Source organism: Anser anser (assembly GCF_964211835.1).
Source record: "Anser anser genome assembly, chromosome: 3".
Classification (NCBI taxonomy): domain Eukaryota; kingdom Metazoa; phylum Chordata; class Aves; order Anseriformes; family Anatidae; genus Anser; species Anser anser.
Window position 1 is genome coordinate 86,455,900 of NC_139722.1, and position 26,428 is coordinate 86,482,327.

Consider the following 26,428-nt stretch of genomic DNA (forward strand, 5'->3'; position numbering starts at 1 on the left):
AAGCCTGGAACAACTCCAATGCCATTTCTCTCTATTGTGTAAATATGTAATTAAGCAAGATTTTTTCCAGTGCTGCTGCTGATTACATTCTCCTCGGTCATGCAAGAATGGGATTTTTCTGCTCTCAGACGTACCACAATCTGAACTCTAAGACAAGCCCTGATGTGGCACATTACTACTACATTCCCAATGGCTAATTCCTTGCCCCCTGTTAATTTCTTTGGATCTCCCCTTATTTCAAATGGGGCAAAACCCATGTGAAATCTGACATAAAATATCAGTCTAAGTGAAGATGAGGTACTCCCGATGGCACTGAGCATAGTGATGACATTAAAGTTTTTCCATTGTGTGGGACTAGTCAGAGGGACATAGTTCAGAGGACCAGAGCTTTCAGTGTTCCCATGTGTAGCAGAGCATGCCGCTGGTGCACAGCAGTGTGGGGCCACTTCTATTGTTGCCTCTGCTGAGAGGATTTGGGATGCAACAGGTTCTGTGGCTGTGCTTCACTAGTACTTGAGGAAGACAACACAGAGCCTGTAGCTCCTGCCTCTTGCAGCCCTTATTTACAGAGCGATAGGTGAGTCCTGGACTCTGGTAGTCCTGATTGCAAGCAAGATGAGCTAGCGAACACTGAGCTGGACAGTGTATTGGAGGAAAACACCCTTACTACCTACTTCTGGCCACTTGTCTGGAGACTACCTTACACCTTTAGACTTTACATACTTCTGAGGGAACTTTTTTTCATGCGTAGAGCAAAACAAAACTGATGTTTCTGTGCAAGCCTTGTGACACTGCTGAAAGCATGTCCAAGAGTAGAGAGAAATGGGGAGCATGTCAGCACAGGACAGATACCAGTTTAATTCAGCTCTAGCTTGATTTGTTGTGGTTTTGCCAATAACTTTCTAATAATGGATTTTCATATTTAGAAGTATTTTTTGAAGAAGAGCGAGTAACTTTGAGGATTCACAGGGTTTGGGCAGCTTTTTTATTATTTCTGGCTTGGACTGTATTTCTACAAGAAGACGTGACTGTTAACTATCATTTTGAAAGATCTTTATGATACAGGAGGCAGCTAGAGCTATTAAAAAACATAATTAACATTTTAGTGAACTTCTGAAATAACTCAGGCATAGATGAGCCATGAGGACCTCAGCGGAATGGAATCTATTGTGATTGCCAGTGAGATAGAGCAGTGTCATGCTCCTGCCAATGATTTCAAATCACTCTTTGCAGCGATTGTCACCCTCATTCCTACTGTCCCATAAATAAACTACAACACTACTTTTTATGGTGTGTATCTCTTATTGAAATTGGTATAATCTGTATTGAATAATCAGTATTGAAATCAGCTCACCTCCTCAAAAGCAAGATATTAGAAAGCATTATATCTGTGTTTTGAAAAAGCAGAGCTGTTGCTCCTGAGAACTGCAGAGTGCTAAGGCTTATCTCAGCAATAAAATTGATCTTTAAAAACAGAATGATTGAACTTCTAGAGATTTGTGGTACTTCAGAGATAAAAGAGCACTGTTTCTTTAAAAGAAAACCATCCATCTCTAATCTACTGTAATGTTTTCAGCATATGAAAATAATGGATGCTAGAGGGAGAAAGGTTTATGTAAATTACAAAGACTTAAAAAAGCCAATGACAAAGTTCATCAAAAGACTGTATGAAGTGATCCCATGGTGCAGAATGTACCTTCAATGCCTTGAAATTGTCTCAACTATGAAAGGACATGTGCATAGTCCACTTTTAAATTGTGGAAAGCTAATAACAGAGTGTGTCAAGGTGTTCTACAGGATCAGTAGTTTAATATATTAATGAATATAAATTGTGAATAAATAGACTGTGAATCTATTATTTGAATTATTACATGGGTGAAGTAAAGCAATAGTGAAGCTGAAGACAGGAATACTGAAAATTTCCTGGAACAAAAAATTGCTTCAAATACTCAGTGCTAGAGAGGAGTGGAACTTCACTAGGTCTTAAAAAAAAAAGAACAAAAGTTTCCAGCTTTGATAAACTGTTGATGTATGCCCATTTTCATGTACAACAGTAGCAGCAATGTGAGTTACTCATGCATTTCACTGCCTTCCAATTTAACTGTATAAATTGTGGTTGTCATTGTGGGGAGCTCAATGGCATCCTTGCTCATTGTGCAAAGATAATCCAACAGCAGATGGAAAGTTAAGTGCAGGACACAAAATGTAAAGGAGCTATGCCATTATACAACTCTATATGTCTAAGGCAATCTTATTTCCATCTCCTTCTCCTTAGCACGTGAAGAACAAACAAGCTGTCCAACAGCAGCTTTTGGTAATCACCAGTTTCCAGCTTTCAAGCACAGTCTATACTTCTCTATCTGGAGCTTCAGAAAGCCAGAATCACACAAGGTTGCTTTTTTTTATTCTCCAACTCCATATTCTGGTTTTGCTCTTTGAGTGAGCCTGTAGGTGTACATGTAAAACAAAGGGGGAAGAAAAGCCAGGGCAGTAACATCACAAGCTTTGTGGACTGCCCAAACATCTTGGACGGTAGAAGCTGGATGTCTATGCATGAGCAGAGAAATGGTGGTAAAAACAAGAAAAAATAAACAAGTTAAAAGGGAAAAAGAAAGAGAAAGAGAAAGAGAAAGAGAAAGAGAAAGAGAAAGAGAAAGAGAAAGAGAAAGAGAAAGAGAAAGAGAAAGAGAAAGAGAAAGAGTGATTCACTTGTCTGAAGTGTGTGGTTTTGGAGTCCAGGCAAGCAGCACGCTCCCAGGTTTATTCCAGGCCTTTCGGACTGAAACCCTGGGAGAATCCTTGTCTGTCCCATCCATTTTCTTCTGCTTCCTTCATAATCAATACAGTCTTGCTGTCAGAGAAAGTGTGAAACTGTTTGACTAAAAAAGCTGCCATGTTAACTGTCTTGAGACCTTGAGGCAGTTTTGTTACTTGAACTGAGCAATTCACCTTAAAATAACAGTGTGACGTCTCCCTGGAGAGATGAAATGCAAAGCCTGGTCTGTCATAACTAATAAAAGCAGAACTTTGTCAGTCAAACAGTCAGCAAAGACCCCAGGGGGAAAGGAATTAATGGGGTTTATTAATGTGTTGCTGTTGCCTGAACATGTGTGCTATACTGCTGTTGAACTACAGGATTAAAAAGTGCCACAGCATTCTTTCAGAGAGATGCTTTATGTTGTATATAGTTATTGACTATTAAAATCTTAAAAAGAAAAAATCATTAATTGTACTGAAAATAAGTTTTCTCATCAGGAAAGGCTGAAACAATATACATCAAATGAGAATTCCCCTAATCCTTATTCATGTCTGAGACCACAATATATTTCTCATTCAAGAAACTACAGATGACTGGAGCTGATTAAATTATTGTGGATTTTTTGCCATGCACATTGGTTCACTGTTTTGTAAACTTCAGGTCACTTCATATTGTAGTTATTTTTGCTAATACAAAAAAAAAAAAAAAGCTCTTTTATCTAAAGTATCAAGTAGAGTTTTGCATAGAAATTGTTTAAACATGGGTATGTCTGCCTCTTAATTGTTGTTTTCAAATGCTTCAAGGTACAACAAACTCCACCAGAACTGCATAGCTTGTATGAACCGAACTGAAGTCAAGAGTTGTTTTCTAATCCTATGGTGTGACTTTGATCATTTAAATTATTCAGGGTATACTTATTAATATGAAATACATTTTTCACAAGATGAAATGAGTTCATAAATATATCTGATTATTAACCACAAAGAAATAAAATTCACAATATTCTATGTTACAGACAAATTAGCAGGTCCCAGAGAACACATTTTCATTTTCAAAGTCATTCAGATTTCCTCTTTTCTTTCACAGTGTAAGAATTCTGACAAAGCTGTAGTTCAGCATTTTTGCAAGTACAACGAAAAGAACTGTATATACATAAGAGACATTTCAGTCTCATGAGAAGCAGTCGTTGCAGGATTTCCTGGACAGGATCAAGAACCATTGGAAATATTCAGAGATTTTACTGGAAATCGCTTGAGAACAGACTGTCTGACAGGCTCTGTTTTGAGTCAACTTTAGATTGAAACTGAACTTTGGCGTGAGTATGTGAACAGGTCTATTATCTCTATTAACACTTCACAATCAGTTAAACAGTTTCATTAAATACTGTGATGCAGAAAATCACATTCTGGTCCTAAGAAATACAGGTCATACAGCTAGTCCTTGTTCAGGCAAATAGTTCCACTGAGTTTAATTTTCAGGACAGCCATTCTGTCAGTGCTATGAAACAGTGAAGCAAATAAAAGAAGGTCTACACGTTTTTAGTAAATCACCCTTATCAGTAGGATTTTGAGACCCCATAGTTCTGCAAGCACTAAATATGAGGCTGATCCAGCATGTGGGTATGGATCACTGTGTCCCTTATATCTGCAAACTGCAAGGAGAATTGTAGTGCAACTGCTCATGTATGTAAAGATCAGTACTTTTGAAATGGCTGACAATAAAGGGCTGCAAATGGCCATTTACTTCCTTCTCTTAGAGCAAAGTTAAATTATTCACAGCTACAAATCAGCTCAGTTGTACCTATTTATAGAATATAAAATGAAATAGTTTCTCATTGTGTGGGAAGATGCATTATTCCATCAGGAAGGGTTTGGGGCTCCTGATGGTGTTTATGGGTGCTTTGTCTTCCATCACTGTCTATGAGACCACTCTGAGGCTCTGGGCTCATCTCACTGCAGGTTGGGCTGGACACATCTGTAGAGCAGACGCTGTAAATCTTAGAGGGGGTGGCAGGTGGTGTCCTCTTCTGTCCAAACAGGAGGCATTATACCTGCATGTCTGAATTCGGCCGGCTCTCCACTGCTTCCCGACCTAAAATGGTTCTGTCCACAATATAAAACCCTCATTTGGCCATTGCCATCTCCAAAAAGTCACTGCAATAACTTTAGCCGCTGCCATTCCTTATCTTGGTCTAAAACCTCCCTGGCCGGAGGCCTTACTGGTGGCTGCCCGGCACAGCTGGCCTCTCACCCGGCACAGGCCCCAGCCCTGATAGTACACGTTGCCCTGCACAACCTGCCCCTCAGATTGCTTCTGGCCCCATGATGTCCCACCAGAATGCTGAAACTGGGCCACTGGAAGAAAATTCAAGACTGAGGAGATAAAATTCTCAGAAGCTGGCACACAGTGGAGGAACTCACAAGATTTAAAATATAGTCCTGTCTTTTGCCATTAGCAGAACTTAGCACAAGACACATTTCTTTCAACTGATCTTTCCTTCAGTGCTATAATAAATTTTCCACACACAGCAGCATCATCTCCCCGCATGGTCACTCACCTACAGAAACCTTAACAGGGACAAATCGGTCACCTCACACAAAACTGTACATTAACTGAAATGCTACTCAAGTAAGCAGCGAAAGGAGACGAATAGAGGCACTGATCTTATTTATGTTGTGAAATGGTGGGGTGCTGCTCACATTTGCATGTAAGTAGCTAGCTTAATTGTACAGATTTTAATGTTTTTATTTTTGTTTTATTTTAGTTGTTGTTGTTTGTTGATTAGAGTTATGGAAAGCATATGAATTATAATCCTATGAGAATAAGCTGGAAAAGGATAAAAACTGGGAAGCTGTTTCCAAAAATCCAAGTTCCAGAATAATGAGGTAAAATTATATCTGTAATTACACGTAGACAGTGTGGTATCAGAAGAAAACCCCCAAAGTTTATATTACTTGCAAAGATCACCTGAAAGTTGATGAGATTACTGAAACATCAACTCATGATTTGTGACAAAGACAAATGTAAGCACAGTGTATTTTTAACTGGAACAACATATTTAGGGTAGAACCAGAGTATATCTTTTTGGAACAGGAAAAAATATGCAACTTCAATAAAGTGTAATTACATATTCACATGGATGTGTTTTTGTCACAGGTGGGATAATATCTCTTAAGGCTCTTTTAATGCACATATTACCATGATATCAGATATTCATTAACTAAATTACATGATTAATTTAAAACTATGCTTGTATATAGTTCTAATATTTATTTCAAATGCATTAAATAATTTCAAGTTATATATGCTAATCAGTTTATGCAAAACAGATATTGCAAAATATATGAAAAGAAGAAAAAGGATTCTAAGAGATTTCTCTTAAGACCCTGCAGAGAGTTTGGGGTTCCATTTCCCCATACTGAGAGTATGAGATAGGCTTCTCTTCTCTTGTTTTAACAGATTTTTGTGCTGAAACTAGCACAACCTAGTTCTGAATAGGAGCAGATGTTTTGGCTGTAGCATTCTCCTATTTGTTTTGCTGTTTTTTTTTTGTTTGTTTGTTTTTTGTTTTAATCACTCTGGGACAAGATACTGGCTGTTTTATTACAGAAACTTATCCTCAACACAAGACAGTATTGCCCATTTTCTCTGTTTCCTCCATTTAGGACCAAACTAATATATTCAGATTCATTTGTCATCTTCAATGACAATTTAATTAAAAAAAAATAAAATTAGGCAAATATCAACTGAATATTTTCATGAGATAATAAAATTACTTCTGTAATCCTTCAGGACTCCATTGCAGCCTAATTGCCAGTTACACTTTTAATGGGGAAAATCCCCTGGTTCTCCTACAGAGGATAAGGTGTTACATTTTCAGGTATATTGTGTTAAGTTAGAAACATGGGCATAGTGAGGAAATACATATAAAATGCTTGGTAATATACTTTTCTTTTTGGTTTTGATATTAATTATAAGAACTTTCTGAGGAGATTGAATAAGAATGGATGTAAACAAGGTGGAGACCAACATTTTGATATGGTATCGCTCTCCTGCAGCAACGTGGGCCATAGGGCTGAGGAGATGCATGGGATGAGGAGGCAGCCAGAGAGGAGAGCAAGGTGTCAGTGAGGCTTCTAGGACGAGTGAAGTTACTCGCTGTTGGTAAGAATTAGCCTACAGATAGGGTTTTTCAGACAGATTCTGTAAAGGGTATAGGCTTGTGTGTGTGTTTTACTAGTGTGAAACCCTTTGTACTTCGAAGGAGAAAGTGTGGGACAAGGGAAAAGCCTTGTAAGGACTTTATGACCTCCTTCTAATGTCAGTGTAAAATTTCTTACATCTTTATGGGACTCATGACTTTTATATTGCATTATAATTCTGTACCCACTTTCAGGTATTCTGTTCACTGTGGTGAATTTTATTCACAAGTGCTAGGAAGAAAGAACCATGTACTCTGAAATGACCCTACTACTTGAATACAATGCAGTAGACGTTATTAACATCTTTTCCATGTTCCTTACACGTTATACATAAGCTGCATGCATTTTTTTCCCATAATGCAGAGTCCTAGGAAATACCTGATGCTTTGAGGGAAAAATAAAATCCACAGAGCTCCTTGAAGTCCTGGTCAGTGGCAAACTGGTGGTCCTACTACCTGCCACCTCTAGAGCCACCTTTCAGACTGGTGCTCCCCGGAGAGAGCTATCATTATGCCTGCTGCACTCCCAGTCTTTCTGGCAGCCTGATGGGCTGAGACCTTCCTGCCCTTAGTCTTTCTCCTCATCTTGATCCTGTCTCCATCCTTAAAGCAAAAGCTTAAATCATATCAGCCCTTTCATTTTTTTCACCCTTACAGCGCCTCTACATTCACATAAACCTAAGCTCATATGCAATTTAAAGCAAAAATACCAGCAGTTAAAAGCTGTTATCTGAAAAGTAAAACTACTTTCTATGGTGATGTTTGTTATGTAGAATTTATGTTTTTTGTTGTTGGTGGTGGTGGTTTGGGTGTTTTTTTGGTACCACCTGCTAAACAAAGTTCTCAGTGCATCTTAAAACTCTGGACTATTGCTATGAGCAATATTGCTTAATACACCACACATTAAGGAACAAAACCTCATGTGAATACACAGTTCCATTTAAATTATGCTTTCATGCATCTGAAGAATTATATTAAAAGCATTTTGAGCCCCTTCTGAGAATCAACTTGATTCCCACATCAGTTTGCTCAGAAATGCAATCAAAATCTCTTAAGAACAAAGCACATTCTAATTGGTGTACTTAAAAATTCTTAATTGTGACTCAGAGATGGCAGCATATTTTAAGAATACATTTCAAAGAAAGAATGTTTTTCCTAAAGAACTGTTATGGTGTTATGTCTTCAAAAACTACATGGAAACTTTAACAGTTCACCCTCCAATTTAAGTTCTTAGAGATTAAATCATTTAAATCACTCCATTGCTCCAGAAGATATAAATTACTAATGTTTAGCTCAGCAGATGTAAAGGTCTTGCTGCTTTGTGTGTTCTTGAAAGTTTCAATGAGCCCAGTACACAGCCATGTTTCAGAAAATGATTTAGGCTCTTGTTTTCCATGAATGGGACTGAAAACCTCCAGAAATACATATCTATAGCCATAAAAATAGTGATGCACAGACTGTTTCATGGGGTTGTTTCAGGCATTTCTTTGTCTGTAGAGTCATATTTTCTTGGGGCCACGGGAGGCCTCTACCTCAGCTACCTTCAACTGTTTGAAAATCAAGCATCTCATCTGGCCAAGCCAAGGAATCCAGCCATCTGGCTCACCCTGGGGTAGGCATCAAAGCACTTCCTGAGGGTGAACCATCCTCACCCTACTGCTGCGATTTTCCCTTTGTGACACAAAAAAGTCAGGAAAACTTGCTGGGGCTGGGTGCCTGGCTATCAGCAGGGATAGTTAAATGAGATATGCTTCACCACATGAATCACTCTATAGCTACATATATATCTGCTATAAACACTAACAAAAATGTTGCCTCCCTTTTTTTAAATTCAGTTTGTCATAAAAGTGTTGTTTTAAAATGCTACAATTCTGTTTTGATTCAGGCTGAGAATTAATGTCTTGGACCAATGAAAAAGGATTTTCCCAACCATCTTCTGACATAAACCAGAACTTCTGGTGTGAAATGAGGCCTTCATCCAGTCATGATCCAGGTTGCAAGATAATATTTCTCATCCATTTCCCTACTGATGTCTCATAATTGGCTTCCTCCTGCTGAGTTATGAGATGCTGTCAGGTTTTAAAATGTAGAAGTCACACTGAAGTGTTCACATAGGAAATTTAAAATTACAGGTGTATTACCCTAGAGCAAACACCTTCAATTTGCAAGTCCCCTGAAGCATTCCTTGTAGGGCTCTTAAGAGCGAGTTCAAGTGTACTGTCAAAAGATAGGCTTGTTTGCTTTTATTGTCTTTCACAGACCCCTTAGGATTAGTCCAGAGATTTGTCCAGGGGCCCCCAGATGGATGGATGAAAAAACCTGTCTAGAGTAAAACAGAAATTCTGTGACCTCTGTTTTACAGTTACATTGGGTTTTATTTTTGATGCAAGTGATTTTCAACAGTATGAGTGAAGGGAAGACATACTTGCGTGGAATGTAAGCACAACTAAGACAAATGTATGTGGTAGGTCCTAAGACGGAAAGGGGTTGGCTCATACAGATAAATATGTTATCATAGATGAACAAGGGAAGGAGGAAATGTTGTGAATTATGAACTTCTAAACATGTAACAGCTCATTGGAATAACTGGAAAGTTTGAGATGTTTGTTGGAAGAAGTTAAAAAGTGACAAATATCATAGGCTGAATGAATGAGACATAGTGAAGTTTGTAAGATAAATGTAATTTTATGATTATAAACATCATAAATCATAATGTTGGAAGGGAAATTAAGAATTTCCCACCCAGACAGATTCATTACTTCTTTGTCACGTTATTCTAACTTTCCTAAAGACCTAGAATAGCCATTAGAGTGTTCTGCACTTTTTATTAGGAAGTTATTCCACCCGTCCAGTTTAATTCTTCTATATATTATTTATCTTTTTTTAATAATAAAGATTTCTTTTTTCTCTTCTTCTTCCCTTACTTTAAACTCATCACCCCTTTTCTAACCACATTTGACTTCTGTCCCAGCCACGCCCCTCTAGTACTGAAAAATGTCCAAGATCCTTCTTTGCCTCTTATAAAAATATTTCACTAATTCACAGATTTTTTCCAACTTTTAATGAGAGTTTGGCTTCCATCAGATCTCCGACAGTGAAAGCAAGATCTTGCTCAAAGACCAAAAGTTCCAAAGAAGGAGGAGGGAGGAATTTATAAGCTTTCAATTTATGAAGAAAATTTATAAAAAAGAACATGAAATGGATTTAGGTATCTTTTCACAATTCTAATAAAAAAAGTCATGAAGCTTGTGAAACTCTGGAAGACATATACTACAAAATCATCATTTAGAGGTATGACCTCCTCTCCCACTTTACATAACTTTAACAGGAATCAAATACAAACCATGATAAAGAAATAGATGTATAGATGTATCAGTTTGGAGTCTTTTTAAAGACATTTTCCTGGATTATATTTTTTTTTTCCTGACATTTTCAGTTATCATAATGTGTTAAATATATTAGTTCTTACTTGAGGAAAAAAAAATAGATTTTTGCCTGCATTTGCTTCTCTTCCTTGTCATTAGCACAAAATGTATTTCCCATTGTAAACAAGAAAGACACACTGTACCGTGATCGTTCTGGATGTTCTGGATAGTTACAGTAAGAAAGCTTTACTTACTGAATTGGTCTTGGAAACATCTGGGGTTATCAATAATAACTGAAAACATAATCAGGAAAAAAAAAAAAGAGGTGTCTCACAAAGACTTGCCAGAAGGTTCTGTAGATCTGTATAGAATTAAACTATACATAGACGTACATGCATAACACTCTGAGGGTTTGTGAAATTGTCCATCATTTTTTCCTGACTTTTAGAAGAAAGAAAGAAATAAAGAAAAAAATATACCTGGAAAAAATATGTTTCCCTTTTAATATCACTTCAATTTTTAAAGTTCTTTCAGCTTTTCTAATTTCTCAAATATCATTGTTTATCTGATCATTAAGGAAAAAAAAAAAGATGGATTTCAGGTCCTTAATATTAATGTGAAAAACAAATGACTAGTTTATGAGAAAACAGTAATAATATTTTTTAAGTGTTTGAGCAGAACTGTTAGCATTTCAGTGCAATTGTGTGAAACAGCATAGTAACTGAAGGCAATGCATTATTATGAGAGTTGTTACATGATATTTTAATTCTCCACAAAACCTCTTTTCTTTTTTTCTTTTTTCTTCTTTCTGCCTGGTTGTGCAAAAATAAAGCATTTCTATGAAGCATCTATGTAGTAGCAAACTGAAAAAGAATAGATATTACAGCGTTTGCTTTAACTGTTCAGTGTGATCTGGAGGAGCTTGTATGTCAACCTGGAAAGAGCAGATCAATGAAAGCAAAAAACAAGGGTGTGAAAAATGTTTGACAACTTTCATGACTTGTCTTGAAGAACCAGACTTATTTTGTCTTACATTTATGGGACTTACTTTGCCTTACATATTTTACTTCATATTGCTTTGAGAAAGAGAGTGGTGAGGCACTGAAACAGGTTGCCCTGAGAGGTTGTGCATGCCCTATCCCAGAGGTGTTCAAGACCAGGTTAAATGAGGCCCTGAGCAACTTGATCTAGTGGTTGGCATCCCTGCCTAAGGCAGGGGGGTTGGAACTAGATGATCTTTGAGTTCCCTTCCAACCTGAGACATTCTATAATTCTATTAAATGAGAAGTTTACCAGTGGTCAGGCCTCTGGAACTGGTAAACCTAGATAAACCTAATAAAGCCTGGATACTACATTGGAAGACGCAGATGTACTGCTCATCATAGGTGGACCCCACTTTCTGGACCCCATTTGCTATCCACTGCCCCCTCTGTTGTTTCAGATTGTGACATGGGGACCTCTGGGAGAAACTTAATAGAAAGTTAATAAACTTTGTTTCCATGAAGGATTATGAAAAAGTATCTGTTAGTCTTCAAAGCACCTTTCAATTAAAAAATGTAAATTTTACAGCAGGAAAATATAGATATTTTGATTTTGGACTTTCTGTTTTAAAGGAAATATAACATATCTAGTTGAATTCTAAATGTTCTTAAAAATTACAATATTGGTGGAAAACTATTCCAGTTCAGTGAAGGGGCCAAATCTCAGCTGAGGGCTTTGGATTGCTGCTATGCAAAATAGCAGTGTTCTACTTTCCACAGCATGGAAAAAGCATGCTTTTTTTTTTCCCTCTTTTTTTCCTTTTTCTTTTTCTTTTTAGACCAGAGTAATATTTTTGAGCATTTGTTTGAATTCCAAAATAACAAGAGGATTTTTGCTTTGACAGTTGCCTAAACAAGAACATGAAGGCTCAGGTATGACTGCAAAAATAATTTGGGTGTGGGTATCCTCAGGAGCTGGCTGATTTATGCAGTATGTTGCTCTGGATAATACGTGACAGATATCTTGCCTAGTGGTGGTAGCATTTCATTAGATTTAAGAGGCTCAAGCATGTTTTCAAGTCTGTGGATGTCATGGCATTCAGTAGTTTATGTGGAGAATAAATCCAATAAGAGTCGGAGACACAGGAACTTGAAAATGCATTCAAATAAACTATGAATTTAAATGCATTGAAATAAGCTATTGTGTTGAATATGCAGAAGAAATACTGGTTTTCATGGTGAGCTATGAGTACCAATGTCACAAACATTAATTATTAGAAGGGAGAATTGTGAAAGTAAGAATTTCTAAAGCACTTGGCATTGACCCAGGTCTGCAGGTGCTGAAGTTATTGGGAAATTCTTCCATTGTATTCCCTAGTTAGGCCAATACTGAGTGTTTTTAAATATCTGCAGTAGTTTGAGCTGTTAGAGGCAACATTTATGCATCGTGAGGATGAACAAATGGCACACTTTAAGTAAAAACCTGAAAGAATACTTCTGGTTTTCCTTTTTAACTCTCCTGGTAACAACTGGAAAATTGCAATAATTTAAACAATTAGCAAGCTGAGCCTGTTCAAAATTAAACAAAAACAAAAACCCTTTTCAGATATGGAAATGGTCTATTAAGGTTTTGCTGCTAATTTCTTTGTGATTTTACCTAATCCTGTCAAGGCTTTGGTCTGGGTGTTTAACAGAAATATAAAAAATATGTTGATGAAAATAATATGAGTATTCAGTAACTCTTACATGTCATACTATTTCTAATACTGCAAATGGAAAAGATAATCCCAGATTAAAACATTTTAAAGAAGGAATTTGACCTTAGTGTAAGGCTCAGAATGGAACCAAAACCAAACAAACTTTTGATCTGGCCTCAGTATCCTTGGTTAAAAAAATAAAAAAAATAAAAAAAAAATGAATAACGCCTATAAGTTGCAGGTTGCTGGTTTTTTAGCTTTTCCTTTACGTACATACTAGTACAGTTTATTAAATTTTTGTAAGTGAAGGGTCAAGCCATGAAGCCATGTAGACTGAGCTGATGTATGCAACGTAACAAGGGAAAAAAAGGGTGTAATTAAAAATGTGTGGTTTTTGCTTGGATAATTCTTGATATCACAAGAGCTTGTATATTATTCTGACATGTTAGTCAAACTCCCTAACTGTTGTATTGGGTGTTGCTATACTGAAGATAGCATTTCTGATGTATAAGGAATTTTATTTTAATGTTAAAAATTGTTTAACAGAGCTTATCTAAGAACTTTGCCCCTTCAACTTTGATAATAAGTTAGTTAGTACTTAAGATTTTTAAATGTTAACAATTTCAGCTGGGCCCTGAAAATAAGACTTAAACTCTATTTAGTAAAACACAAAATTTACAGAGTAGGTTAGCCAGAAGACCAAGCAAAAAATGAAAAATTTCTAAAATTTTGTGAGATTGCCAATTCATGTAAAATCTTCATACTGATTGGCTATTTTACCAATTCAGCTGGACAGCTCCTAAATTTTATTTTTAAGGGCAAATAAATAGGTTGCAATGAATTTCTTAAGAAAAAAAGGATCCACAAAACAAACAGAAAACCGGAAACAAAGTTTGAGGACAGAGTAGTGATCAGCAACAGCATTTCAATTTTTCATGACACCACTTACCAAAAACAAAAAAACAACAACAACAAAAAAGTGAACAAACAAAACCAGCAAGTTTCATGAGATTTAAACCTTTCTTGGCAAAAACTCAGTCAGGTTTGTTTGTGATGTGGATGGGATAACATTCTCATGACCCTTTCCCCGTTGCTGAGATGACCTGGCCTCATTTGGTCTGGAGATCTGGCCTTTCCATAGGCTGTAGCAGCATTGCTGGGATGCTTGTAGGGCCTTGGAAGGGAGGACCACCACCATCAAGGAGGATAGGAAAGGGCCCTGTAAGGGAGGATCACCACCAACAAGGAGGATAGGAAAGGGCTGTTCCTGTCACAAAGAGGTGGTGCAGCTCCCATGGTTCCCATGTCCCCGTGATCAGCAGGGGAAGGCAAAGGTGGAACCAAGTAAAGTGAGGCTGACCAGTTACAGGAGGGGTACAGAGCTTGGTGCTCAAGTGCCTTCACTGCATCTTCTCTTTTCTGGGATGCAGATTCTGCTTCATCTGATTATCAGTAATGAAGCCTAGGAATTAAATTGCTCCTGATCTCTGCTGATGTGAATGCTTCTAATATAGCATTTAAAGATAAGGTAATTTTAGAGATGTCTCCTGCAGATACCCAGAATTGCAAAGAAGCATTAATCTTTCCTCACATCCCAGTTCTTCCTACATGGGTTTCCCATTTTCTCATGATGTGATCAAAAAACTCCCCAAGGAAGTCTGTCAGGAAGAGCTAAGTCAGAACATCATCTTTTTCTGAGGGCACTGTTAGCCCCAAGGATGGCATCTGGCACAGGGGAAGGAGCATCCCAGCAGGATACTTAAGCTCAAGTCATGGTGTGGGTCGTGCCTGGGCATCTTAAGCCCAGCTCTGACTCTTTTACACCTCAGCAAGCTCATCTGTAGGTATCCCAGGGTCTTCTGTACCTCAACTGCCCCTCTCCTCATTGTCTTACTCCTTTATGAAATCGGTAATTTTTTACATATTGCCTAGAAATTTTAGAATATGTTACCAGTTAGGAAGTTAAAATAAGTTAGAGATTAAATAGCCTAACATTGTAAATGCAAATATGACATAAAATAGCTTTAATTTTAGGTATGGCCTTTTTAGTCTTACTGTGTAAATTTCTGCCAGTTAAATACTACCTAAACCAATAACTTCATTTCTGTGGCTGCATATTTGTTATGTCTCTCTCTTTAGAATTCCAGAAAAAACCTTGACACCTACTGGATTTGGTTCAACCAGTTACTTGTCACTTGTTCTTTTTTCCTGAGCTCATCTGGCCCTGGGCTAGGTCGATCAGGCCTGGTGTCCCAGGGGGACCAGGGCTGTGGCCAGCCATGCTGAGGAGAGAAGGTGCGAGAGGATGGAGAGGAGGTCAGGTGGGAAATGTCTCACTCAGTTTCTGCTTTTACAGATATGGATGGATCTGTAGCCAGGCTCCATCAGGGATGACTTGGAAAGCAGAAGCAACTATGTTAAGAGATTCTGAGGTAGAAAAGCATTTTTTATCCTTCTTAAGCTCTTTTGGACACGGTCCTATTTTTTTTTTTTTCGGTTTTATTTCTGTGCCCCTGTCCAGCCCGTCCTTCAAACTTGTAAGTTTGGAAAGCTGTGTTGGATTTTGTTCAATTCTAACTGCACAACTAACATCTTGGTAAAATACCCGGTTCTGTCATTCTTCTTGAACAGGCTTTTGTACCCACCCCAACTTCCTTCCCTTGCCATCCACATTAACTGTTGAAAAATTTCCTCTTACTATGTAGAGAGTGGATGTAAATCTGTTTAGCATAATAGCAGTAGATTTTTCTGTCGTGTATTACAGTACTGGAAACCTTTTAAATATCCACAAAGCTCAACCATTTTATAATCATCTCTTCTGTTCTCCTTAGTACCTCAAAATAATTCCTGAGTTGAGCCAACTAATATCCTCTTGCTTAAGTGTTTCTGAAACCACTTCAATTGTGTGTGTACTGAGGGAAGGTTTCCTCCACACTTTCCTCCTCCATCCCTGTCATTCAGTGTTCCAGTCCAACGGTTTTTCCATTTCTGTTTCCAGTGAGCTCATTTTAAAGTTCCAAATGGCTCTTTACATTTATATCCTCTGTTCATTTCTTTCATTTCCATTTCTTTACTTTTTTTTTTCTTTCTTTTTCATGTCATTATTCATATTAGGATGTGCCACTATCTTTCAACTTGCAAGTTACATCTCATTTTTTTTTTTCCTTTATGGATCTGAAAGGTGCAAAAGGTGCATTTTCATTCATATAATCAGTATTCGCCCCCCTGCCCCGAAAACTATCATTTTTTCTTCTTTTACTTATAAAACATCAAGAATTCTCAAACATAAAGTTGCTCATGGGGTAACAGTTTCTTGACTTAGTCTTGTACAGTAAAGTTTTAAGCAGAACATATTCTGTGTATGAAAAAATGAGCTATGCACAGCCCATCTTTTCTTAAATGTCAGGTTCCTAACCGAGTTTGAAATAAAAAAAAAATCATTTTTGAACGAATTATTTTGCTATTTATTCTGTATCTTGAATGAATATGGATCAGTACCTCTAATAAATTAGTATTCAAACTTTCATTTCCAGTCCGATTGGAAAGGACAATAACAGCCTTCCTTGGAGAACAGGGGAAAATGGGTACTATATTACAATGGATTTGCAAAGTCTGCTTTTCAATGAGATGTCCTAAAGGTGCAAGAAATATTTCAGGCTCCAAGTATCCATGGCATAAACTGCTCTAAGAGTGGATTTTATCAAATTTTATCAATTAAGACCTAAACTCAGAAAAAATTGCTATGTGAACACTGAAGACTGTGAGCCAAGCACAAAAAGGGGAGCATTAGGAGAACATTTCAAAATTAGAGAACCTCTAGAGAGGAGGACAGATAGGAGGATGATGAATTCCCCAGGACAGATAGGAGGATGATGAATTCCCCACCAATGGTAATAAATCATATGTACATGTTGCTTGTGTGTGAAAAGACTAATGATTACACATTTCAAAACCTAAAGGCCGAAGGAAATTTTGCATCTGATTCCACTTTGTAGTTTATTTATTTCTATGCCTAAATTTGGAATTTATTCTTATTTCTCTTCTTCCAGGTCAAGAATCTAGCTATATGCTGAAAGAAATAGCTTGTTGTTTCCAAAAGTGCTTGAGCTCAGAAAATTGGACCCAGCTTGTTGTTCTCTTTTGGGAGAACTGAAGTGCTGCAAGTTGATAAAAAACAAAACAAAACAAAACAAAACAAAAAACTAAAAAGCTGGATACTGTTGTTAATGCAGACTCACATCTCCTGAAGCCTTACTTGTTTATATTCAAGAACTTCCCTTCTATGATATGGTAAACTGATTAGGCTTAAAAATAGGTAACATAGGAGTTGTGGGAGTTATTTGTTATGAATATATTATCCAGTGTATTTAGCTTGTTTGTTTGTGTACTGAGCATGAAGCATATAAAGATAGTTGCTATTCATAACTATTCACTAAATAATGACTAAATCACTGAATAAAAATCTTCAATCTGTGAGCATTTCACTGCATCTTGTCTGTTTGCAATAGGTGGTTGGTCACTTGAAGCACAAGTCCTTGTTCAGCTTCTCCAGCTGACAGAAACATTTCTGTAGCAGAGCAAATAATAAACAGCCAAAGTTCTGCCTCAGAGGATACTCAGCACTTCTAAAATTAGTGGTTATTCACAGTGTTTGCAGCATTAATCTCATTACTTCCATGTCCTTCAAAAGATAATATCTTCTTAATGAGATGCTGCTTGGATTTGGGCAAAAAGAGAGACAGTCCTGGCAAAAAACTGCGGTTAAAGTGAAGTCTGGTCTTCAGGCCTCTGAGAAGCAGTATTAGTTCCAAGCTAAGGTGCTAGAAAAGGTGGAATGAATAATTTTTTTTCATAACAATAAATCTCTAGGCTCATTTTCTCCGTCTTCTGGAGCCCTTACCATTAACAATCCTATGAACTCACCGCTCCACATGGCTCTTAGAGACAGAAAATGCTGCAGCAATGCTTTTGTGCTTACTGCATGTCCCTGCTCCTTCCTCTTGCCCACCAGGTGGCAAATGGGGAACCCAAAGTCTACACAATCTTGCTCCTGAAGCTTGGAGAGGTGCTGGGAAGGGATGCTCTTCCTGCTTGAAAGAGTTGAGGACTATTAGCCAGCAGGAATCCCCTGGAGTTGTAATTCACCGGAAGTGTGTAGCAGAGTACACATAACACATGGAAAACAAGTTTTAATAGTCAGAAAATCAATCATCAAAAATATGCATTTCTACAGCAAATATTTATATGTGGTCTTCATTTTGTTTATGGTACACATTTCTCTTTCTCTTGTGTCACTTACTGAAATTTCCCTTGAGAAAGAAATGGATTTTTTATTATTATTATTTTTTTTCTAGATTGACTTTGTGTAAATTTATCTGAATATGCAATGAAGATTTATTTTTGCTGGGGGTGGGGGTATCATGTTGTGCTCTGCAGCTGAGGATCGCTTCATATTCACAGCCACAGCCCTGGGAGATGAAGGCTGCTGTCTCACATGAAGCTGGGAGCTGCTGGTCCACTGGGCACTGGTCCATTGAGGCGCCTGAGGGATGGCTGTTCCCTGAGGTCATCATACCCAGCTACCTGCTACATTATGTATTAAAGCACCTGGTAGATTGCATTTTCTATCTGTTTAGGAAATAATGGCCAACAATATTCTTGTACAGTTTTCTCAACTTGCTAGGTATCCGAGGGGGAAACACCAAGGGGGAAGTGATGTTGAGATGGAGAAGTGATTCCACAGATCATATCCACTACTCAAGTGTGAGGCCTTCCTAAGCAGATAATTTGGTAAGTAAAGAGTTCTTCCATCAGTAACTTAGTGAAGAAGTTTGAGTAACTCCTCAATGTTTTGTATTGGCTCTGCCATCAGGCTGACACAGCCCATGTATGTTAGGACACACTTTTACACCAGAATATCTATGTTAAAATATGATTCTGGAATAAACGTGGGTGTACAGATTAGCAAACTCATCCAGAACAAATTTCTCAAATTTCTCATCTTCCTCTTTCCCTTCTTTTCTGACTTTTTTTTTTTTTTAATAGGAAGTCATCAGAGTTATATTTTTCCTGATTAACACATGCCTTCATCAGCTATAATTGCAACCATTAAATTAGATTGCCTCCTGTTAATCTTCCACTGCTTCAATCCTATTATGCAGAGAAATAATGTAAACTGTCAGAATTAGAGGATGCAAGTGCCAATCTTGAAACTAGAGAAAAATATTGTTTTAATAAAAAACCTTTCCATCATAGTGAACATTAAAGCAATACATACATGGCATTTTCTTAAACCACCAGAAATCTGCATAAAAAATGGAAATCTTTTCATTAACAGGAAGAAATAAACATCATAACAAAGCTGATGGCATTCTCACATGCATCATTTGTATAGCTCAACAGACAGCTTAGAATTAAAGGGAGCCTCAGGCAAGGAGTCAGAGAAGCAAATAGGAGCACTTGAAGTCTTAATTTATATCTCAATATAAAGTTTATAAGGCTAGATAAAAAAGTAGGTAGTGGAAACATTAAGTCCCAGCAGTCGAGCCTGTCTGATTAATATCTCTTTAAACAGAACTTATATTAAGACAATTCAGGGAAGACACAGCTGGTTTAAAAGGCAAAGCCTGGCACAGCTGCCAGGCTTGGCACATAAGGGAGGTGGAACACTTCCACTAGAGCTACCTTATGTTAAAATATGATATTAATCGTGCAGTGAGTTTTAAAGATCTCATGATCCGAGTGAGCATATTAGCTTTTGCAGCACTGAAACATTTACAGATGCTCCTATGATTTTTTGAAGACTATCAAAGATTAATTAGAGCTGTGGAACATTTAGGAAAATGTCTTTTTAACTGCTAAAATAAATTATAAACTGTTCCTAGTTTTCTAGTGCTTAGATAAACCAGTGACCTCTGGAGTGAATAATTGATCTTCGGTGCTACTATGGTCCACTACCAATCAATTATTTTTTGATACTTCAGATAGTAGGGGAAAAAAAGGCTTATTTCCAGAATGAACAGAATTATGTTAACATTGCTTTGAAGTGTTAAGTATAAATAGAGAAATCTACTGTTTGTTTATTATCTTATTATAAGATGGCTTGGGAAAATTGTCATTGGTGGATCTTAAGCGCTGGTCGCGCATTCAGCAAACAAGCAAACAGACAAAAGAAAAAAAGAATAAACAGCAAACAATTTACATAAGTCCCCAGCTTATACATTTTCATTCCAAGGTTTCTCCACCATTTTTTTTCACAAGATCCTTTTTCTTTTCTTTCGTTTTTTTTTTTTTTTTTTTTTCCCTGTAGGTTATCATTAAGGTGTTCTCAGAATTCATTCAGGCTCCCCTTGGAAATGATTATTATTACAATAAGCCCCTTCTCTGCAACAACAAAGGTTCCCTTGACTTTTTTTCAGGTTTGTTGAGTCTATTTCAACCTCTACAGTCACCCTGTCCTTGGTGCAGCAACCTGGCAGTTCTCCAGCTGTGGCCTGCAGGGATTATTAGATGTCCTCTGCAAGGACAATTATTTTGGTTGCCAAAGAGTTTGAGAGATGCTTAAATGTACACCGTATGTTATTATGACCTTACTTTCATGCATATGTAATTGCAGTCTATGTCCTCAGAAAGTTTTTCAGCTAATAGCAGGTATTGACATGAACTCTGTGATCCTGAATTTGGGAGAGGTATGCAGCATCCTCTACGTAGTTGTGGCCAAGTTTGGAAGCTGGAGATCCCTGGGTCTCAGGCAGAGACAGCCGGGACACCAGTCTGATCCTGGATCTGGTGCTGCTGGCAAACCTTGGTCAACCTGGGGTGCGACCATCCCTGCTGCCCCTTCCTGGGTGCACTGGTGGGAGCTACTGTAGGTACAGACTGGGAGAGGGGCTCAGATGCATGCCTCTGGTCTGCAGCATGATGCTTTGATCATACACAACTTTGGCTGGTTGAGTACAAATCCTAGGTGATGTAAAATATTACTGACAGCATTTGGAAGGGATAGTCACTGTGTTGCAGCAATGACTTCAACAGCTAAGGACGAAAAATAGACTCGCTATGGAGTGCTCTCCATCGCAGAATATATTATTTCCAGCACAGCGGCATGCCATTTATTTAGCACAGTTTTGTGTTGCTAACTTAAACTGTCAAATGTTAAAGTTTGTCAAATGTTTCATTCATTATTTTAATGTCAACCATAAAATCACTTTCACAGGTGTGACTCTCAGAAAAAAAGACATCTCTGGGGATGGAGATAGCCATGTCTCACTTCTGTGTGAAGGCAGTTCTTAAACTTGTTTGGACCTTTGGCTTTCAGTGCCTACAGGTTTGGAACAGAGAGCAACTCCTGGATTATGGGCTTTCATGGTCTTAATGGCGTCATCACTGCAATTTAAGAAGGCAGCTTTTTTTTGCATCTTTTCTCTAGAAAGTGGCCTCTCAAAGCTATCCAAAGTGCCATATCTTCAAAGGTAAGGAAAAATAAACTAAAAACAAAACAAACAAACAAAAAAAACCAAACAAACAGGAGAGTGGAAAGGATGACAAAGAGGAACAGCTGTGAGACATGAGAAAGAGGCACAAAAAGAAATGAAGAAAAGCAAGGCAGATAGGGAAGTGCATATGTAGAAGAAAAGACAGAAAGAAATGAGAGAAGAAAGCTTCACAAAGATGCTGAGAGAAACTAAACTGAGAATAAACAAAGTGATTCTGAGAAGAAGAAAGTGGGAAAAAGAGTAAATTGGAGCAGTCACTGAAAAGTGACATAAGAGAGCCACCTGAGCTCTTGCAGGACAGTGACGAAGAGATCAGCCCGTTAGTGGCAGTCAGCACTATACATCAGGTGTGGTGGCAGCATCCTATCTTCTTCCAGGCACATCCTTGGCCCTCAATCCTTCCTCCCTAACTGACATCTGAAAAAATAAAAGGGTGCTCTCTGAAGTAAAGGGATAAGTTAGTCCCTGCAGAGTTCATTTCCTGTTTGTAAATACCATTCATCACAGCAGGAAAGGTCTTCTGTCACCGGCAGGGTGAGATATCACTAAGGTCTGAGGACGCCACAACCTGCATGGTGCTGCCCTCAGCATATCTTTTTGTCCTCGTTTTTCTGTTTCATTGTGACTCTGTCAGTGGCAATATCTGTACAGCACATAGGCTTTCGAATGACGAGAAAATGCTTGTTGGAGGTGAGTGAGGTGTTTATGTTGAAGAAATTCTCATTCCGTATCATTATCTCTGTCTGTCATATCAATTTCTAAACTACCTACTTTGGGATCTGAGCAAAATGTGCATTATCACTTAATTCTATGAAATATTTTCAAAAACAGTTTATGTATCTGTGGGAATGTGGAGTGTGGAGTATAATTAAATTATAATTATGTGGTAATTTTCATGGTAAAAGTTATTATATATTTGCAATCCAATTATAGAGTAGTTTCATGATAATTGAAAAGTTATTAGTGGAACGTACTGCGAAGCATAATAGGAAATCATCATTTTGAGCAATTTACCCATTGTTATTTGTCTAAAAAATATAAGGGTGGAATTGCATGCATTGTACTTGTAGAAAGGTACTTTACCAGAAGGAGTTTTTTGTTTAGATTTGAATACTTAGTGTTTAAATGGTTTCCTTCTCTCACCCCCCAAACTTTACATTCAATCCACAAACCATGAAAATACTTCTGGTGGACTGGCAGCTCTTCAGCATATCCTCAGGTGCTTTTTAAGATAAGATAGAGATGGAAAGCAGAAAAGCGCCTGTATACTGGGTGATAAGGGTGAAAACACAGCATCACAGTGATTTATTGTATCTCTGAGATATATATGGAGAACTTTTGTTGTTCCTTTAAAAGAAATAGAGCTTTGTACTCGAGGCTAGGCTTGGTACACCTAATTGGGAAATGTCAGAATGAGTTGCAAGTGTGATGAGGCCTCCATAAGATTACACAGATGAAGTACAATAAAACTTTTCCAATACAAGGATAATTCCACAATTTACTTACTGGGCTTTGCATTGTGTTTCGAAGTGTTTTGAATAGCAGTGGTCTTCATGGTAACAGGATTCATGAGAGAATTACTATTTACTGCAGAAACATTTCAAGTAAACTTCAGGCAGCAGCTCTGTTATTTCTGCACTTGCTAGGTCTTTAGGAACTAAGTTGTACTGTTTAAACCCATGCTGTTTTAGAGAGCAGGCAAAAGCCTGGTTCTTGAGTACTTCGTGTTTTGGGAAAGAGGAAGGTAGTCCCAAAGATGTTTAGATGTATGTGGTAAACTATAAGGTGGGGAGATTAATTTGAACCATTATTTTTCACTTGCAAATCAAGGTAAAGACCTGGTAGAGCTCTCTTTTTGTCCATAAAAGGGGAAGAGGCTCCGGCTGAGGCCAGGATTGGGCCCAGTTGCTATTGCTGGATGTTGAAAAGCAGAACTCAGAGCACCACCAATGCCTTTGAACAGACCAAGCCAAACCTCTGGTAGGAATGAGTGCTGCACCTCCAGTGCAGCACTTGGGCTGCAATTGATCTTTCTCTTCCTCCCTCTGATGAGGTGTTAAGATGTTTCAAAAAATGATGCTGGTTGTGAATGGACTGGAGCATGCTTTTGTCTCCCAATCCCTGTTGACAAACCGAACCCAAGAGCTATACTAGCTGCTTTGCACAGCCTGCTGTCGCAAAGAGTGTCACCCTCAAGGGGAGGACTAATGATGCCGCTGCTTCTTCTGGCACTGTTAGACTTTGCACTGGTCTGGGGAAACACAAAGGAAGAGCTTCCACGGCCCTTTATCCCTCTCTCTAGTCCTGAAGAAAAACTGCAAGGTGCTTCTCAAACCATAGTAGCTTCTGCATTACTGTTAGGCATGAAAATAGAGGCATCTAATCCACACAACACGAAATATTTCTTAGGGTGTAAATAAACATGCTAAAAAACCAACCAACCAACCAAACAAACAAAAAAAACCCAACCAACCAACCAACCAAACAAACAAACAAAAAAATCTGAATGTTTTCTATTCTGTCTACTGAAGTTTTATCCATGGAAAGGGGAAGACTGCAAAGAACTGACAAATAGCTTATTTCAAAACTGGAAATAAATTTTTAAAGCACTCAGAAAAGTTGCACATGGAGCTATTTTAAAACTAACAACAGAGTGATGACATCTTGGAATGAATGCCTACAGAATTAGAGAGCGTAGGGTAAATTAGTTTCAGATGGATGACAGATATATTTTTAAAAAATGCCTAAGTGAGTTAGAAACCTAAATCTTCCTTTCAGACGTGACTAAAGGCATTTAGAAACACAACTTTTTTCAAAATGTGACTTGATCTTCTGAGTAACAGAAACTCTTTGAAAGCTGCTTAGATGTAAGACATTTTTCTTTGTAAAGTACAAAATGCAAGAAATTTTAGATAGCCTTATTTGGAGAGGTTTGTAACGAGCTTTACTGAGTATTATCAGGATGAGATTTCAAGAAAATAGGTTTCTTAGAAGCTTCAAGACTTTGCTAAAAGATCTCAGGCTATTTACTGACATTTCTGTTGCTCATTTCCCCAGCACTAGAGGTAGCAGATGAGAATATGAGGGAGATTAACAAAAGAAAATTATGTCTAGATTTTACCAGTAAGCAATAAGGAGAAAAATTGATTTTCCCAGAAGTACAAGCAAAATGTACACATGTATAGTAATGTATCCTACAATGTTCTCACAGAGAAGGTTATGAATAAAAAAGCGACGTTTATCACTGTCACTGAAACGTGTGTTGCTGAAACATCTTGCAACAGTCAGAAACAATTCCAGGGAGACCTTTCCTGTAGGAAGTGCTGTGTGCCCTCTGTTCTTGCATCAGTCCCTGTGCTTTGTGTGCTCTGGCCTCCACCATGGAGGATAAATTGGTTTGAGTTTATTTAGTTCATTTAGCTATTGAAGTATAAATTATTCTCCTGGCTCAAGAGATATTGCTGGATTTTCACATCTTACAGTCTAAGAAATTTTGGTCACAAATGGCAAACTGTTACTGCTTAGTTTGCCAATATCTTAGGTCCCAAATCTACAGATTTTATGACAACCTTGTGATACAAATGTGGCTTGAGGAATATTTTTATCCTGACATTGCAGGCACGTGATCTGAACAATGTTAGAATTATGTATTGGAAGTGTATGTATGTCCCTCCTTTAGGATAAACAAAATCAACCTTTCTTTATGAATCCATATTCCCTATTTACAGCTGTACTTTGCATGGTACATATATACAGTTAACATGCTATAGCAGCATCTCTGTTGAAACATAAAAATTTGGCATTAATTTTCATTTAAAGAGTAGAACAACATGGCAAAAGAAGCATCATATTTCTAATGTTTGTGAGGTTGGTAATTCCAGTAAATCATGTCTTGTATACTTGAGTCAACATTCCAGGGTGTTGCTTTGTTTGTTTGTTTGTTTGTTTGTTTGTTAGTTAGGTACTCAAGACAGTCATGCAAAAAACAAACTTTCTGCATGTATCAGGGTCCTGATTAACCTGCTATCATGACAGGAAAATATATAACAATATATTGAAAGAGATGTTATCAGAACCTTTACAAGTAGTTTTTAAGTTTGGGTCTCTGTTCAACGTTAGTTACCTTTTTTTTCAGTATTTTGATGGGACTTCTATGAACTGGTTATTTTCAGGAAGCCATGTTATGGCCAGGAAAACTGGAAGACCATTTTGGATAAACAAAGCTGAATAACCTGGTTACATCAAATACAGATTATAGCAAAATAAGCTTCATTGATTTCAAGGCAGACATTTTCAATAAAACCAGCCACCCACAGACATATTTAATCACCTTAGTAAAGAGGATTTGATTTTCTATGGCAACTGAACATCTGTCACATCCAGTGACTTCCCAGATACTTTGAATTTTTTGTTCCAAAACGGATGTCCACAGCACCCTTTGTGTGAATATTTGATGCTCCATCTGGTCCAGGCGTGTTCTCCTGCTACCGCCTTTTTCCTGCCTGTGATTTTTAAGTGGAAAACCCATAAACAGGGTTTACTTTTGAGTGCTTAAGCCCCATCAGTGTCACTAAACTTAAAGCATATATTTACATTTAGGTTGAAGCACACATGCTGTCCTGGATATGACTGATTTCTCAGTCAAAATGTGTGCTAGCAATAGTAACATTTTACATTTTTTGTGAAGATTTATTTTCTTCAATCAGATTTCTTTTTCCTCTCTGTGTCTGGAAGTTGCAGAGGCTGCTGGCTTTCTGTGATACTTTGCATAGTGATATTAAATGAGTAGCCCTTAATGAACTGGTTGGAATCAGATAATCCTCTTGTTCAGACACATCCTGGCTGTTACTGCCTGCTCTTGCAGCAGGTTTCCGTAGGGAAATGAAGCTCCAAGGTAACACAACCCACATCCCTGATCCCTGATGTGTACCC

General features: G+C 37.7%; 1 protein-coding gene across 1 annotated transcript in view; it reads left to right on the top strand.

The window, feature by feature from the left end:
- LOC310898120 (uncharacterized protein) overlaps positions 1-26,428 on the top strand; it is a 515,041-nt gene that overhangs the window by 462,968 nt on the left and 25,645 nt on the right. Inside the window, exons 11-13 of the mRNA XM_083832600.1 lie at positions 2,276-2,391; positions 3,845-18,791; positions 21,217-22,186. Coding sequence (XP_083688726.1) covers positions 2,276-2,391; positions 3,845-3,869 — 141 coding nt within the window. The 3' untranslated portion in view covers positions 3,870-18,791; positions 21,217-22,186. The remainder of the gene's footprint in view (positions 1-2,275; positions 2,392-3,844; positions 18,792-21,216; positions 22,187-26,428) is intronic.